At 50.1% G+C, this 15,171-nt stretch overlaps 1 protein-coding gene across 9 annotated transcripts in view; it reads left to right on the forward strand.

Moving 5' to 3' along the window:
* Positions 1-15,171, forward strand: part of RGS3 (regulator of G protein signaling 3) — a 152,929-nt gene that overhangs the window by 76,125 nt on the left and 61,633 nt on the right. For all 9 annotated transcript variants that reach the window (XM_063696667.1, XM_031014559.3, XM_004048491.4 and 6 more), the window contains 2 exons: positions 1,862-1,973; positions 8,165-8,208. In XM_063696667.1, coding sequence (XP_063552737.1) covers positions 1,862-1,973; positions 8,165-8,208 — 156 coding nt within the window. The remainder of the gene's footprint in view (positions 1-1,861; positions 1,974-8,164; positions 8,209-15,171) is intronic.

Here is a 15,171-nt window from a genome sequence, read left to right on the forward strand (position 1 = left end):
GATCCACTGAGCAGAAAGTAAGCGTTCAACACATGAAGACTTCTCTTGGGCTGCACTGAGACAGGGCTGTGGTGGGAAGGGTTAGGGTCACTACCAAGATGCCTTATAGCCCAGGGTTCTGGAGTCCTCATGTTTGGGCCCCATTGGAGAAACCAAAGCCCCTGAGAGCTCCTTCAAGGACATCTCCCTGTTGTCTCTGCAGCCCAGATTTCCTCAAGCCTCTGTATTTGTGCTGCACTCAAGAAGCCAAGCCGTATTTTGATATATATTCTATATTTTTAAATTACAAAAGTAACAGTGATTGCAAATATAATACACATTAAATCAAAATGTATCAATTAAAATCCCACTCCCTGGAGTGAGGAGTGTGGCATCTTAACTATTTTAAAAATGTATAACTATAGAGAAATGTGTCGTTTTGTTTTACAAAATTGGATTCTATGCTAGGTATTTTTGCACGTTGTACTATTTTGATTTATGATAGACAGATTTCTATTTCTGCCCACATAGCTCTACTTTATTTTTTAATAGTTGCATAAAATTCTGCCATATGAAGTTAGCACAATTCATTTTATTCATCTTCTCTTGATGAATGTTTGTTATTTTCTTAAATTACAAAAATGCTGCTGAGAACATCCTCATATGTTCATATTTATACCTCCTTGTAAGTATTTCTGTAGGATAGAGTCTCAGAAGTGGGGCTGTGGGGTCATCTTTAACAGGTTGATAGCTGAATGTCAACCTGTTGGCTTTTTAAATGTCACCAACAGTCCAACACACACTCACGGTACCCTTCAGTGCATGCCAAGCCCTTCTGGCTGGTTCTTCTTCAGAAGAGACAAGGTGTCAGGTGTTTGATATCTCAAAGGGAAGTTCACATACTTAATAACACTTTGTTTTCTTTGGAGAATCTAAAATTGGATTTTATTGCTTTTGACTAAAGGCCACTGCAGGATTTGCAAAACAAAGAACAGTGTAATCTTTAGTGGCATTAAAGGATCAAGTGGATTTTCTTAGCATAAAAATATGCTGAGCGTGCCTGTTGGTTTACCTATAATGTCTAAGAATAGCCTCTGCCTTTATTTTTGGAGCAGCTAATGCATAAAAGAGATAAAAGTGATGTCCATGTCTGTACTAGAGTGTGAGTAACTGGCTGTTTCTTAAACTGATTTCTCATTAATGCAATTAAACTTATCCACAAGGAATTTGATAATATTAGCTCACATTGTGTGGCGCTTTACTCAGTCTGCAAAAAGCTTGTGGAAGGAGCCTGTAAGAATGCCAGGCAGGGACTCTTCTCCCTGTTTGGGCTGTTGAGAAAACTGAAGGGGTTAAGGGGTTTAAGCCAATTTTTTTGTGGCTAGTTGGTGGCAGAGCTGGGATAGGAGCCTCCTGACTTCTGACTTTCAAGTCCAGTGCTCTTTCAGCTAGACACCTAGAGCAGAATAAAAGCAAATATGGAAAATCTTACAGCTTAAGGGTTGCTCCAAGCCCCAGGTGCTGGGCTGGAGGCTCCAGGAGCATTTGGTCAGAGATGTAGGCTTGGGGGATCAGGCTGTGGAGAGGCTTGCAGAGACCAGCTGCCATGGAGGGTGAGGGCCACTTTTCCCCTTCTGTTTGCTTTTTTCCTACTTTGAGGAGTGGAAGTATAGGAAGCTGGAGGGTGATGGGGCCATCTTGACTGCAGGTCAGGACTGCCCTTGGCTGAGGCTGTACTGAGCACTGCTCCTGGTTCTGTGTGAGATGATGAGGATGCGTTATCTGGGGAGGCTGTGGCTCCCCACCTTCTCGGGGAGGTTGTGGCTCTCAGCCTCCAGAGGACAGCAAAGTAGCCAGTTCTGTTTGCTCTCTGTCAACCCAGGTGACACTGTTTGCCTATTCGGACCTGCTGCTCTTCACCAAGGAGGACGAGCCTGGCCGCTGCGACGTCCTGAGGAACCCCCTCTACCTCCAGAGTGTGAAGCTGCAGGAAGGTAAGCAGATGCCGTAGGTGCCCAGAGCCCCTCTCAACTTGCCCCAGTCCCGCTGCTCTGGGCAGCCCTCTGGGATCTGGCTGCCAGTCATCCGTAGGGCACTGGAATGTGTGCTGCTGGGCTCTGTCCATGGGCTAGTAGGTCTCAGACACTGGCATTCTTTCTAGGCTGGTAAGCCTTCTGATATACCTGAGGTTTTCAGGGAAGTTTCTATTCTAGAGACTTTCCAGAGAGGCTATGGAGTCGGGTAGGAAGAGCTTTGGATTCAGACAGACCTGTGTTCAAATCTTGGCCCTGTCCCTCCATACTGGGATGACTGTGGGCACTGTACTCAGCCTCTCTGAGACTGTTTCCTCCCGTGTAAATAGGGATAAAAATAGTAACTGAGAAGGTTGCTGTGAAGATTAAACTAGGTCGTAAATGCAAAGTGCCTGGCCCATAACAGGTGCCCAATAAATACTTGTTGCCACCCACTCACCCCACAGATCTGTGGACAGAGACCGCAACTCGGCTCTACTCAGCTGCATGGCCCTGCGGAGCCCAAGCTGCTGGGGCTCAGGCACATGTGGGAGCGTGGAGGGAATTTCTAACCCAAACTTTCCACCATGCCCTCCACTCGTGGGAGGGGAAGCCAGCTGGGAGTATCTGTCAGTGGTTTGGTTTGGCGCCTGAGGTCTCTGCTGAGAGGGGCTCGGTTTCCTCTCCCAGATCATGAAAACAACAGACCCGTTTGAGGATGGGTGACAGGGGCAGAGAGGAAAATATTACCCAGTGAAAGAATTCTGTTTTGGCGGGGTTTGCTCCGGGAAAGCTTCCTGGCTGTTTGCAAACTGTCCTGCCTGCTCAGTGCCTGAGTGTTCCTCCTCCTCGGAAACCCATTCAGTATGAGAACCGCCACTCTCACTTCCCCACAGGAAGCCACTGACAACTTCTCCATCTCCGGGCTCTGGCCTTTCCCCTGTCCATGGAAGGGAAAAGCAAGTCACCTCACTGGGTCAGCTCCTCCCTCCAGGCGGGCTCAGCCTGACCACAGGGCGGTGGGAAGAAGCCGCCTGAGCAACTCCAGTTCCGGCACTGGCATTCCCAGAGTTCCCCATGCCTGCTGGAGGGCATTAGGTTGGAGCTCCAGTGGCCTCTGTTCCTGGGCTTCCCTGCCGTCCTCTCCATACCCCCAGCCCCTCCCTAGCTCCCTCACGTCCAGCTTCCCATATGCCCATTCTCCAGCCTGCAGTGTGCATATTCACACATGCACTCACACCGAGTCCCTTCTTCTCTGCTTCCCCCTCCCTGCCCCCAGCCCAGACAGTCTAGGACCCCGTCACATTTGAGGGAGGAGCACTGGATGGGCCAGGGCTCAGTAATATGCCCTGGTTGGTACACGAATGGAACCCTCGCTCTGTTGTGCACATTACAAGGCTGAGGCTATAACCCAGGACCCTGGTTTGCTCAGCTTCCTGCGAGAAGGAGGGAGGGAAGAGAAGCAAGGCTCACACTGGCTACAATTTGGGTGGAGGTGGAGGTTGGGGGGAGAAGGTAGTAGAGGAGCTGAGGGCAGTGGCTGGGAGTCTGGGATCTGGGCGTGGTACTGCTGTGCTGTGTTGTGCTGTGTGGCTTCAGCTGGCCCTTTCCCTTTGCCAGGCTTCAGTTTCTCTGACTGGGAACTAAGGGTGGGGCCAGCGCTTTGTGTCCCTCCCAGCTCTGATGCCCCCACACAGAACCCCAGAGCTTGCTGTGAGCAGCTGCTGGACCATGCCTATATTATCCTGCCTCTACCCCTCTGGGGGCCTGGATGGGGAATTGGTTGGGATCTCCCCTTCTGGAGGCCCCAGGCCCCAGACTTGAAGCTAGGGGTGGGGTGTGCTCCATCCTCCACTGGTTTTTGATGGTCAAGGTGGGTGGTGTGGGGCCTTGGGGTGTCACAGAGACTCTCCAGGTGCTGAGTTGCTTTTGAGCTGCAGCCTTGTGTAAGCTTGGCACTGTGGCTTCCTCTCCCTGCAGATGGAGGGTGAGCTGCACAAGGGCTGAGGATGGCCAAGGCAGCACTTCTCAGGAGAGACCACCATGGACGGAAGAGCCCCTTGGGTTGGTGTGGGAGAGGGGCCTGTGTGTGTGTGTGTGTGCATGTGTCTGCCTGCCCTGGATTTTTTTGGATAGATGGTTTGGGGCCAAACTCCAGGGAGCCTGAGAGCTGCTGAGAGGGATGGAAATGGCTCCATTTCTAGGTGCACAATCCAATGCTTAGATTTCTTTCCAGGCACTGATAGAGCCCTTGCCTTCCCCCAGCTGCCCCCACTCTCCTGAGACAGGCTTGTGGGCCCAGAGGCTCATGGAAGTTTAGTGACCCCTTCTCCTGCAGTCTAAATTGGAGCCGCAGGACCCAGTGTTCTGAGTCCTGGCGTCCAATTTCCTGCCTGCTTCCCCTGTGCCCCAAGAGACCTGCTGCAGCAGCAAGGGCCTGAGGCTTTTAAGGGATGCATTTGGGACCTCAGCTGGAGCCTCTGTTGGCAGAATGGTCTCTGATTAATATTGCTCATGACTCCTAGGTTTCTTATTTGTCTCTTTCAAACCACCATGTATGCAGAATTCAATTTGGGGCAAAGAAGATGGCAAACAAGGAATGCACCCAACCTTTCTGGCTGGTTGGGGCTGGCAGGGGCTGCTCCCTGGCAGGGGAGAATCAGCCCCATGCTAGGGACCAAGGTATCCCTGTGTAACTTGTCTGAAGAGTCCTTAGCTCCATTGGCCAAGCATTGGCGTAGCCTGGGGCATGGAACACTGTGGGTGCCTAATCAATGTTTGTTGTGTGAATGAATGACTAAAAGGAGAGCAGAAGTGTTGCCTCAGTTCGGGAGCTGGGGATGCACCTCTCCCCCAGGGCTCCTGGGTGGTAGTCACTTAAATCTTGTCTGGCCCCGTCCTGCCCAGCCTCCCCTAGGCTTCAGAAGGGCCGAATGGCAGTGTAATGGGAACAGGCGGAGAGCTGGCGCTAACAATTGGGACATCTCCGGTCAGCCGGGGCCCATTGTGGTCTCTTCCTGCCTCTGCTGCCTGCTAGCTTTGCTACTCTTTGTGTTGCTGCCTCCCAGGCGGCCAGCGTCATGCCCATAGTGTGTCTTTCTGGCCTGCTCTGGTGTCTCAGAAGTGGCCTGGAAATGTTCTGCTGATTATTAGGCTCTCCAGTCACCTTGGAGCCAGGTAGGCAGTTGCAGAAAGTCAGTTGCCTTGGTGTCAGCTGCTGGAATGTTTGGAGTTAACTCTTGGTTAGTCCTCATTTTCTGAGCACGTCCTCAGAACCCACATCAGTGATAGCAGTGCTGGGGTGGTAGCAGTGGAAGGGACACGTTGCCACCTTTGGGGCTCATAGCCTGGTGGAATGCAGACGAGTAACCGTGGAGGGGTAGAAGTGTGACATGGTGGTCAGGACGTAGGCTCTGGAGGCAGGCAGTCCTCACTTCAAAGCTCGGCTTTGCCACTTACTCAATGTATGCCCTATTCATGTTGTTCTCCCTCCCTGGGCCTCAGTCTCTATATCTGGAGAATGGGGACAATACCCCTTCTGCTTGCCTCAGACAGCGAAGGGGGTTTGCTTAATGGTTGAGTTTTGGATCTCAGATCAGGTGAGAGAGGGCTCTGGGAAAGTGACGGAGGGGTCAGACCTGGGCCAGGAAGCTATCTCTGGGGCCCACCCAGCCCGTGATTGGGGATCCCTCCTGCATGGTCCATATATTCCTTGCGAGAAGCGAGGTCCACTCTGGAACCCAATGGCTCCTTGTTGCATTTCAAAATGGCCAAGGCAGTTGTAATGTCTAAAGGAAAACCCAGGTGTGTGCTGCCCTTCTCCTCCCTCCTAGCCCCCAGTTCTAATGTTCTAGAAGGGGCAGAATTTCTCTCCTGGGTCAGCCCCTTGCAGCCTGTTTTCTACAGCGGCAGCTCCTCTCCGGCACCCTTGGCTTCCTCAGTTTGTTGTTCTTTTATGAGGCTCTGAACCATGCTGAGTGCTGCCCCCATTCCGTCCTCCTCTCAAAGTACTGCCAGCACTAGGCTGTGACGTGGAACAGATTTCAGAGAAAGTTTGCAGTAATGCAGGGAGGTTGGGGAAGGAGGCAAGGGTGTCACAGCACAGAAAAGTTGTCAAGGCAATCCATCCACCATTCCCTGCCATAGGAAATATGTCTCAGGGAGTGTTCCCCCAACCTCAGCCTCCTGTTTCCCTGCAGCTCTCATCTCCTGGACTTTCCTCTCCCTTCTAGAACCTTCTCTTTTCTCTCTGCCAGTTTCTAACCCCCAAGTTTCTGTTATTTTCTTACACAGATCCTTTTGACTCTTACTTGGCACTAGGATCTGCTTCTGGAAGGCCAAAGAAATGTCCCAGTGTGTTCTCTTAAACAAAAGAAACCACCTCCTCTTGTCTCCACCCTCAGCAACACAAGGAACCAGCAGAAGCTTTGAAATTACAGTTTTCTTAAACATGATGGACTTCTTAGGCAGGACTCCCTCCCTCCCCAGTCCATCACTAGGTGGGAAGAAGTAGAAAGATTTATTCTCCCTAAGTCCGAAGTGAACCCTCATTTACATATGGGAGATTTTTTAATCTGGCTATGGCTGGCAGCCCTTGGCCCTAGGGATAGCTTTGTCTCAGAACTGCCCATATACCTTGCTTCGAGGGGGCCTGGCCTTCACCCACACCAGGGCCCTCATTCACTGCTTTTCTTAGGAATTGACTTGACCCACAGTCTCTATTTTTATCTTGCTGTCTTCTCTTTGCAACTAATTTTGCTGTCTTTGACAATTTCTTTACTTCAAATATGTGTTAAGGGTTCTACCTTGAGCCCAGCACTGGCCTGGTGCTTTGAGAGGACAGGACAGAGGAGCTGGATAGGGCATATGTGGTGGGCATTTGAGTGGTGGGGTGTGTAGTGGTAGGAGTGTGGGCTCTGGATCCAGGCTACCTGGGTCTAAATCTTGATTCTCTTCCTTACTCCTGGGCAAGTTACTCAATTCATCTGTGCCTCAGTTTTCTCAAGAGTCTTGGGTGAAAAGAGCCCTGTCTTCCAGGGGTTGTTGTGAGGGTCAAGCATATCCATGGGAAGCATAGGGAACAGTGGTTGGCATGGAGCACTGTGGTGCGCTAAGGTCCTGTGGCCCTTTAAGCATTTACTGTTTTACGTGCTGCGTGGTTGCTTCCCTCAACAATGACAGTTTGCCTAGCGAGACCCATTGCATGGTCACAGGGAGTAAACATCCCGGGCCCATGCCCAGACAAGTGCCCTAAGCGGGAGTGCTGCCAGGCCCTGAGGAGTGGCTGCAGTGGGCAGGGCAGGTGTCCTGGAGGGAGGGACCAGGCTGCTTCTCTGCACTTGCTCTTCCTTGAACACAATTTGTGCTTCTCTTGGAATGTCCTTTCTTCCCACCTTGAGTCCAAACGCAACAGGGCCCTCCTTCAGGAAGCTTTTCCCAGAAGCTGGGTGTCATCTCCTGGTCCTCCTGCTTCTGAAGCGCTCTGAGCAATCACCTTCCCTCGGCGTTGACATTGGACCTTAGCTCCTCTGCTGGAGGAGGCAGTTGCTGACAGCCCTCCCAGATGCCTCCCAGGTGGAGGGGAGTTAGTGAATGGTTGCAACTGGGATCCTGGACTAGGGGTTAGGAGGCTCTAGGAAAACATACAGAGAGGTGAAGCCTGGGCCTGGAAGCTGTCTCTGGGTTCCACCCAGTCTATGACAGGGTATCCACCTGCACAGCCCACCATTCCTTGGCGGAAAACAAGGCTCCCTATTGAATTTCAAAATGGCAAAGGCAGTTGGAGCATTTAAAGGAAAATCCAGATGTGTGCTGCCTCCAGGTCTCTCACTGCAGAAATCATGGAAGGGAGGAGGCCTCCTGGGATGGATGAGGGCTCCCCCCAGTACCTGATGCCCAGAGGGTGCTGCTGGCTACCTCTCCTGGGGATGAGGTTTCAGCATTCCTTGGGCCAGGCTGACCCGCAGGCAAATGCCTTAGAGCTGTACATTACCCTGGTTAGTTACGTAGCCAATTTTCCTCCAGAGACTTCCCTGCCTCCCATGCCTGCCTCTCTCTTTTCCCAGGAGGTGCCACACACAGCCTTCTGGGCAAGACAGCTGACTGTGCTGGAGCAAACTGCTGAGGCTCTTTATCCAGTTCTAATGCAAATCTTACTTTTTGTTCCCTCAAAGGTTCTTCAGAAGACCTGAAATTCTGCGTGCTCTATCTAGCAGAGGTGAGTCCTTTCCTCTGGATTTGAGGAGAGAGATCTTCGACCTGGTGCTTGAGGGGAGACACTGGGCTGGGATCCAGACCAGTGTTCTGATGCCAGCCTCCATACCCACTCATGCCGAAGTCCTGGGCAAGGCCAGAGTAGCGGTTTTTTGCTAGGTAGAATGGGACTAGCCATTCCTGCCCCTTCCTCTCTCACCTCTGTGTTAAAGAGCAGTGGACAGGAAAGTGCTTAGAACAGACCCTTGAGATTTTCTGTGCAGGACCTCCTGAACTGCAGGAATCTCAGTGGGGGTGTGGCCGGGCAACTGTGCATCATCCTGTTTACTGGTTAATAGCCCTTCCTCTAGAGATCGCCCTGATTCCTGTACCTGCCTCTTGCTTCCACGTTTTCCAGGAAGTACCACCAACGACCCCTTGTACAGGCTCTTGTCAGTGTTTCAAAAGGCCTGAAGGTATTTGTACCTTTACCTGGGCCAGATAATACAGGCTAAAACAAACATCCAGTGTCTGGGTTTCAGGCTGGAATGATACCCACTCAGTGTGGTTGAGATTCCTGGTTATCTCAGTCTGATCAGAAGCTTAGATAGGCAGTGCTGTGCCTTTGCTGAGCAACATCTGGCAAGTAACTTATTACTTGATTTGGTTTGGTAGATAAAATATCATTAAGGCTGGGGTTTAACCCAAGAGATCCTTGAAGATGAAAAAGTTGAGAGCCACTGAGCTATACAAATACTTTTCAATTTTCGGTGAATTTTCTATTCACTGTAGGGCGGTGTCTGTTCCAAGCAAGGATGCATTAGACACATTCCTGCCTCTGCCTTCGCTTAAGTTTGTCTCATGCAACAGTCCAGGGAACCTGTTTTGTGGGAGGTGGGACATGGTCTATATTGGCTGGCCAAGAGGAACACACCCCTTTGAGAAGGAATTGTACACAGTTTGTGATTGAAAATCATTCTTTCAGTTCCTGGCTAAGAAGTGCAAGGCCTAGAGAGAGTTTTTGAACAGCCCCCTGGAGGAGAAGACAGTTGATGAGACGTTAGCTTTAGCGGAGGGCAGAGAGTTCCAAAGAGGCAGTGGACATTGCTGGGGCTCAGCTGGGGAACTGGGCTGCCTGAAATGCAGACCTGAGGGCCAAGAGGGCATTGGATGTCCTCCCTTGTGTCAGGCACATTCCCCCGGAGCACAGGAAGTGGCTGGTGGAATCATTTCAGTGCTGGAGGGTGTTTAGTTCCATAGAACCAAGCAAGCAGAGAGGAGAAGCCATGACCAGGCTAGGCTCTTCCTCCAGCCTCACCACACTGGGTTCTGATTCTCTGGGGCAGTTCCTGAAAGGAGGCTCCAGGTTCTTTAATGCCAATAGAGCTTCCTGCCAGGTTGGGTTAGTTTTTCCCAGAGAAAAGGACTTCTGCTCCATTAGTTTCCTGGGATCTGTGACCTGCTGGCTTCCAGAGATTGTGAAGGGATATTGATTTGGGGCTTTTTGTTTCAGTAAAGTGCCAGGTGATCTGATCTCCAGGGGCTGTGGGATTGAGCTTACAGGCAGCTAGAAGCCTCTCTCTTCTCTTAATGGGTTGCTATTTAGAAGAAGTACTGTAATTCAGGGAAGACAAGATGCCTTCTTGCTCTGTAGCCTGGACCACTCTTAACATGGGTGGTTTTGGATCCTATCAAGAGCCTGAAACTCACATCTTAGTTGGAACTTCTGACAAGTGATTTCTCTTCATTGCCTGACATGCAGGTGGCATCCAGAGAAGAAAAAGAGAGTCAGGATTTGGAGAAATTTTTTGACTCTGCATTGAGAAAGGCCCAATTGCCTGGGTGATGGCAGCTCTGATTGTTCTCTAGCTGCAAGATCCTGGGTGGTGTTATCCGAAAGTAGTCCTGGGCTCTGGGTCTCTATTGCCCGGACAGGTGTGTTTCTCAGTTCCTGCAAATACACTGGACAGATGCAGCCCACAATTGGCTTCAGAACACAGAAGGCTCTGAAGTCAGTTGGGTCCATGGGCACATTGGTCGGGGACTATTCTCTAACCTAGAATCTGATGTTGGTTCCATTAATTTAAGAGTCTTGGAGTTAGGAAAACCTAGATTTGAATCTTGGCTCTGCCATTTTCTGAGTGATCTGGGGCCAGTTACAAACTCATCTCTGAAATGGGGCTGGTTCTACCCTGCAGGGTTGTGGTAATGATTAAATGAGATTCAATAAGACTTGCATCCAAAGCACTTAGCACAGAGCCTGGCACACAGTGAGCGCTCAATAAATGGTAGCTATTGTTATTGTCAGTTTCAAAACAAGGGGAAGGGCTCTTCATATTCATTTACTTTCCATTAGAGAAATCACAAATGATTTATTGGTCTTTTAAGAAGAAAGCTAAGAGGAATAGCTCATATTCTTTGTAATGTGCATATACAGTTATACAAATATGGTAAGATCACAGACTCTGGAGGAGGCAGAAGACAAACAGTGAATCTCTCCTCTCCCGAGACCTCCTGGGGCCAGTGACATAACCTCTCTGAGCCTTAGTTTTCTCATCGGAAAAATGGTAGCAGCTGCTTTCCTTCCTACCTATGTCATAGGGTCATTAGGAGAACTGAATTAAATGACAGAATTTTTATCATAGCAAATGAACCAACTTAATTTATGGCTGAAGAGGTTTTGGTTTTTACAAAGATACAGTTAATTCAGGAGCAAGGAGGTAAGGCAAGAGCGGGATTTTAAAGAGGCCAAGAGGAGCTGGATGTCTGGTTGGATTTCAGGATGCCCATGTTTAAATGCACAGGTCTGTGCCCAGTGCTTCTGGGCCAGGGCCAGTGCATCTGAAAGGTCTGTGCTTGGCTGACCACCCCATAGTCAGGAGGCACCGTCTGAGTGAGTTATGTGAGGAAGTCTTCAGGGCGGCTTATGGCCTTGACCCCGGAGCCTGGTATTGAGGGCACAGTGGGCATCAGTGTTGGGACCGACAAGTTGGATCACACCCTGGATTAAAAGAGATGGTTTACTTGTGAGGGAAGCCAGGAAGGTAATGAGTGTCCCCAATTTAGACAGATTTAGGCAGATGGGAATTCAGCCTCCCTGGAGGGAGCTGGCTTAGTGCTCTCTCTCTTGGCCAAGCCAAGAGAGAGAGACCAAAGCTTAGGTCTCCCGAAAATGTTTGCCCATCTAAGCCAGCCAGCTCTGCCCCCTGCCTTGGAAGCCTTCTGGGTCCTCTAGTATTACAGCTTCAAGCTCTGAGAGCCAGAGACCCAGCCCTACACTCTGCTGTTGAGACACGCAATACGGTCACCATCTCAGGTGAAGAAATAATGGCTTTCCAAAGGAGATTCCCATGGGGCAGGGCAGCAGAGGGTGGTTCTTGTGGTGTCAGCAAAATGGGCATAATCATGGCTGTTACCTTGCAGTGTTGTTGGAAGAAATGTCGAGGTATCACTGGTAAGGGGCTTAGCACTGTGCAGGGCATGGGATTTGAGGGGGCTGCCTCAGTATTGAGGGTAGGTGGCTCTCTCACTGTGAGAGGCCCTCCCAGGATGGGGGGAGCTCTTTTATACTTTTGTAGGGAGGGGGACACCATCCTGGAGCTTAGAGCAGTGGACAGTTATACAAAAAGCTGCCAGCGAACTCTGCAGCTGCTCTGAGACCCAGCTACCTACAGAAGTTCTCCTGGAGGCTTTGCATTCTGGTCGCCTCTTGGTCCAGTCTGCAAGAGGGAGCATTCCTGCCAGCCACAGGTGTGGCAGCCTGACCAGGTGATGAGACCTCCCCAGGTGTTGGAGATGAGATCCCAGCATGTGGTTCTCCAAGGCTTTGAGCTGGAGCTCTGCTCCTCATTGGCGATGAGACTCAGGGAGGTCCTTAGCTGCTCTGAACCTTGGCCATTCCCTTCCATAAAATGGGGACAACAATCCATGCCCTTCCTGCCTCTTCACTGCATTGCCAAGATCAGCATGAGATCATGGGTGGGAAAATTCTTTTTTTTTTTTTTTTGAGACAGAGTCTCACTCTGTTATGCAGGCTGAAGTGCAGTGGTGCGATCTCAGCTCACTGCAACATCTGCCTCCTGGGTTCAAGCGATTCTCCTGCCCCAGCCTCCCAAGTAGCTGGGATTACAGGTGCACACCACCATGCCTGGCTAATTTTTGTGTTTTTAGTAGAGATGGGGTTTCATCGTATTGGCCAGGATGGTCTCAAACTTCTGACCTCAGGTGATCCGCCTGCCTCAGCCTTTCAGAGTGCTGGGATTGCTGGCATGCGCCACCGTGCCCAGCTGGAAAGTTCTTTTTACAATTGATAATCATACAAAAGGAATTATTAGTAAGGCAGAATTCCTGCTTCAGAACAGAAAGAAAAGAGGACATGGAGGCCCAGGGAGATTAAGGAATCTGCTGAAGCCCACCCAACTGGGTAGAAGCAGGGCTGGGAGGCTCGGGCCAGGGCCAGGGCCAGCTTCATGGAGTGATGGCCTTTCCAAGCTGGAAGGGACCACAGTTCCTGCCTCACCCCCCACCTTTACATGAGAACACTGGAGACAGGGAGCAGAGGGCCTTCTGGTCAGCATCTGCCTCACCCGGCTTCTCCCTGGGAAATCTTGGGGTCTTTTGCTGGCCATATCCTTCCCCTGCCATGGGCTAGAGGACTCTGGGCAGCGGAGGGAAGCTGTTGTTAAGTAGAAGCTCCAGGAGTGCCTCAGCGCACCACCCAGTTCCCTGAAACCAGCAGGCAGGGCTTTCTTTCCTCTTTCCCCAGATGCTCTTAGGAAGATCAACTTCTGAGCACTTTTGGGCCTGAGAGGAATGGCTGGCACTCAGCATGGGAAGTGCCCCCACTCTGAAGGGTGGCATTCCTGAGGGTTGGGTTGGATGCAGGGTAGAAGAAGTCCCTAGATATTATCAGCTGATGCGATAGTCCACCTCAGCTCAAGGCCTGCTTTCGCTGCTTCTGGAACAGCTTCTCCCAAACATTGTTTTTGCTGGCCCCTTCTTACCGTTCATGCCTTAGTTTGTGTGTTGCCCTTTCTAAGAGGCCTTTTCTGATCACCTCAAGTATGACCTCTCCCTTTATGACCTTGGTGACATTTTCACAAGTTGCAATTACAGTTGTCCCTCAGTATCCACCAGGGATTTGTTCCAGGACCCCACAGATACCAAAGTCCAAAGATGCTCAAGTCCTTGACACAAAATGGGGTAGTATTTAATATAACCTATACACATCCTTCCATGTACTTTAAATCATCTTTAGATTACTTATAATATCTAATACAATGTAAGTTCTATATAAATAGTTGTTAAACTGTATTGTTTAGGGAATAATGGCAGGAAAAGAAATCTGTACATATGTAGTACAGATGAATTTTTTTTTTTTTTTTTTTTTTGAGACAAGGTCTGCCCTGTCGCCCAGGCTGGAGTGCAGTGGCACAATCATTGCTCACTGTAGCCTCAAGCTCCTGGGCTTCAGCAATCCTCCCACCTTATCCTCCCAAGTAGCTGGGACTACAAGCGCACACCACCACACCCAATTAATTTCTTTTTTAAACTTTTTGTAGAGACTGGGTCTCACTGTGTTTCCCAGGCTTGTCTGGAACTCCTGGGCGCAAATGATCCTCCTGCCTTGGCCTCCCAAAATGCTGGTTTACAGATGGGAGCCACTGTGACCAGCCTAAAATATTTTTTCAAATATTTTCCATCCTCTGTTGGTGGACTCTATGGTTGTAGAAACCACGGATAGGGAGGGCTGTGTATTATTTCTTTAATTGTTTATTTGTATAAATAACAAATATTATTGTCTTTGCCCCTAACCTGAGAGCATGGGCTTAGTCTGTCTCATTTACCTCTTTATTTCCAGTGCCTAGGACTGTCTCTGACACAGAGCAGGTGCTCAATAAATAGTTATTTTATTTTATTTTTTTTTGGAGGCTGAGTCTTGCTCTGTCACCCAGGCTGAGTCTGGCTTTGTCACCCAGGCTGGGGTACAGTGGTGTGATCCTGGCTCACTGCAACTTCTGCCTGCCAGGTTCAAGTGATTCTCCTGCCTCGGCCTCCTGAGTAGCTGGGATTACAGGCACGTGCCACCACGCTGGCTAATTTTTGTACTTTTAGTAGAGATGGGGTTTCAGCATGTTGGCCAGGCTGTTCTCGAACACCTGACCTCATGATCCACCCGCCTCGGCCTCCCAAAGTGCTGGGATTATAGGCATAAGCCACTGCGCCCAGTCAATAAATAGTTATTAAACAAATGAATTACTGAATAGTAATACTAGTGACTGTTTGTTGAGGCCTGATTGTTGTCCTCCTTGCTTGCCCTCCTAGTAGCTCTGAAAGCCAGGTGATGCCATTATATCCCCATTTCACAGGCAGCTTGGTACTTTCCTGAGGTTGACAGCTGGGAAGTGGCACAGCTGGGATTCAAACCAGGCCTGTCCAACTGCAAAATGAGAAAGGGCTGGATAGAAACACTGTCTTTTTTTTTCTGTTCCAAGGGATCAGCTGATGCTCTTAGCTCCCTGGCTGAGTTCATCTAATCGCAGCCCTTTGGGGTTATAATCAAATTCTAGTGGAGGCAGACAGAGCTTGTAATCCCCTGATGAGAGTACCCGGTTGTGGGTGGCAACCCTGGGCATGTACCACCATCCCTACCCCGCCCCTAGCACACTCTGCTTTAGGGGTGGCTCTCTGGGTCCCTGAAGCTCCCTGGTGCTTGTGCCAAAGCTGACCTGGATTTGACCTTATCCCAGAAGTCCCTCCTGGCAACCAGAGCTTACCAAGGCCATTGCTTGCTAAGCACTATATGAGGCCTAGATGAAAAAGGCCTTTCTAGAAGGGGTTTATAGTTTAGTTAGGGAGACGAGACTGTAGTACTTAACAAGGTTGAATAGCGAAGCGGGACCTAAATGTCAGCAGTGCCTGGGATGTTGCTGCCCTCGAGTGAGCCGAACAGTCACAGATTAGACCGAGATCACGTGCTGGGCAGTGG

Source organism: Gorilla gorilla, chromosome 13 (assembly GCF_029281585.2).
Source record: "Gorilla gorilla gorilla isolate KB3781 chromosome 13, NHGRI_mGorGor1-v2.1_pri, whole genome shotgun sequence".
Taxonomy (NCBI): domain Eukaryota; kingdom Metazoa; phylum Chordata; class Mammalia; order Primates; family Hominidae; genus Gorilla; species Gorilla gorilla.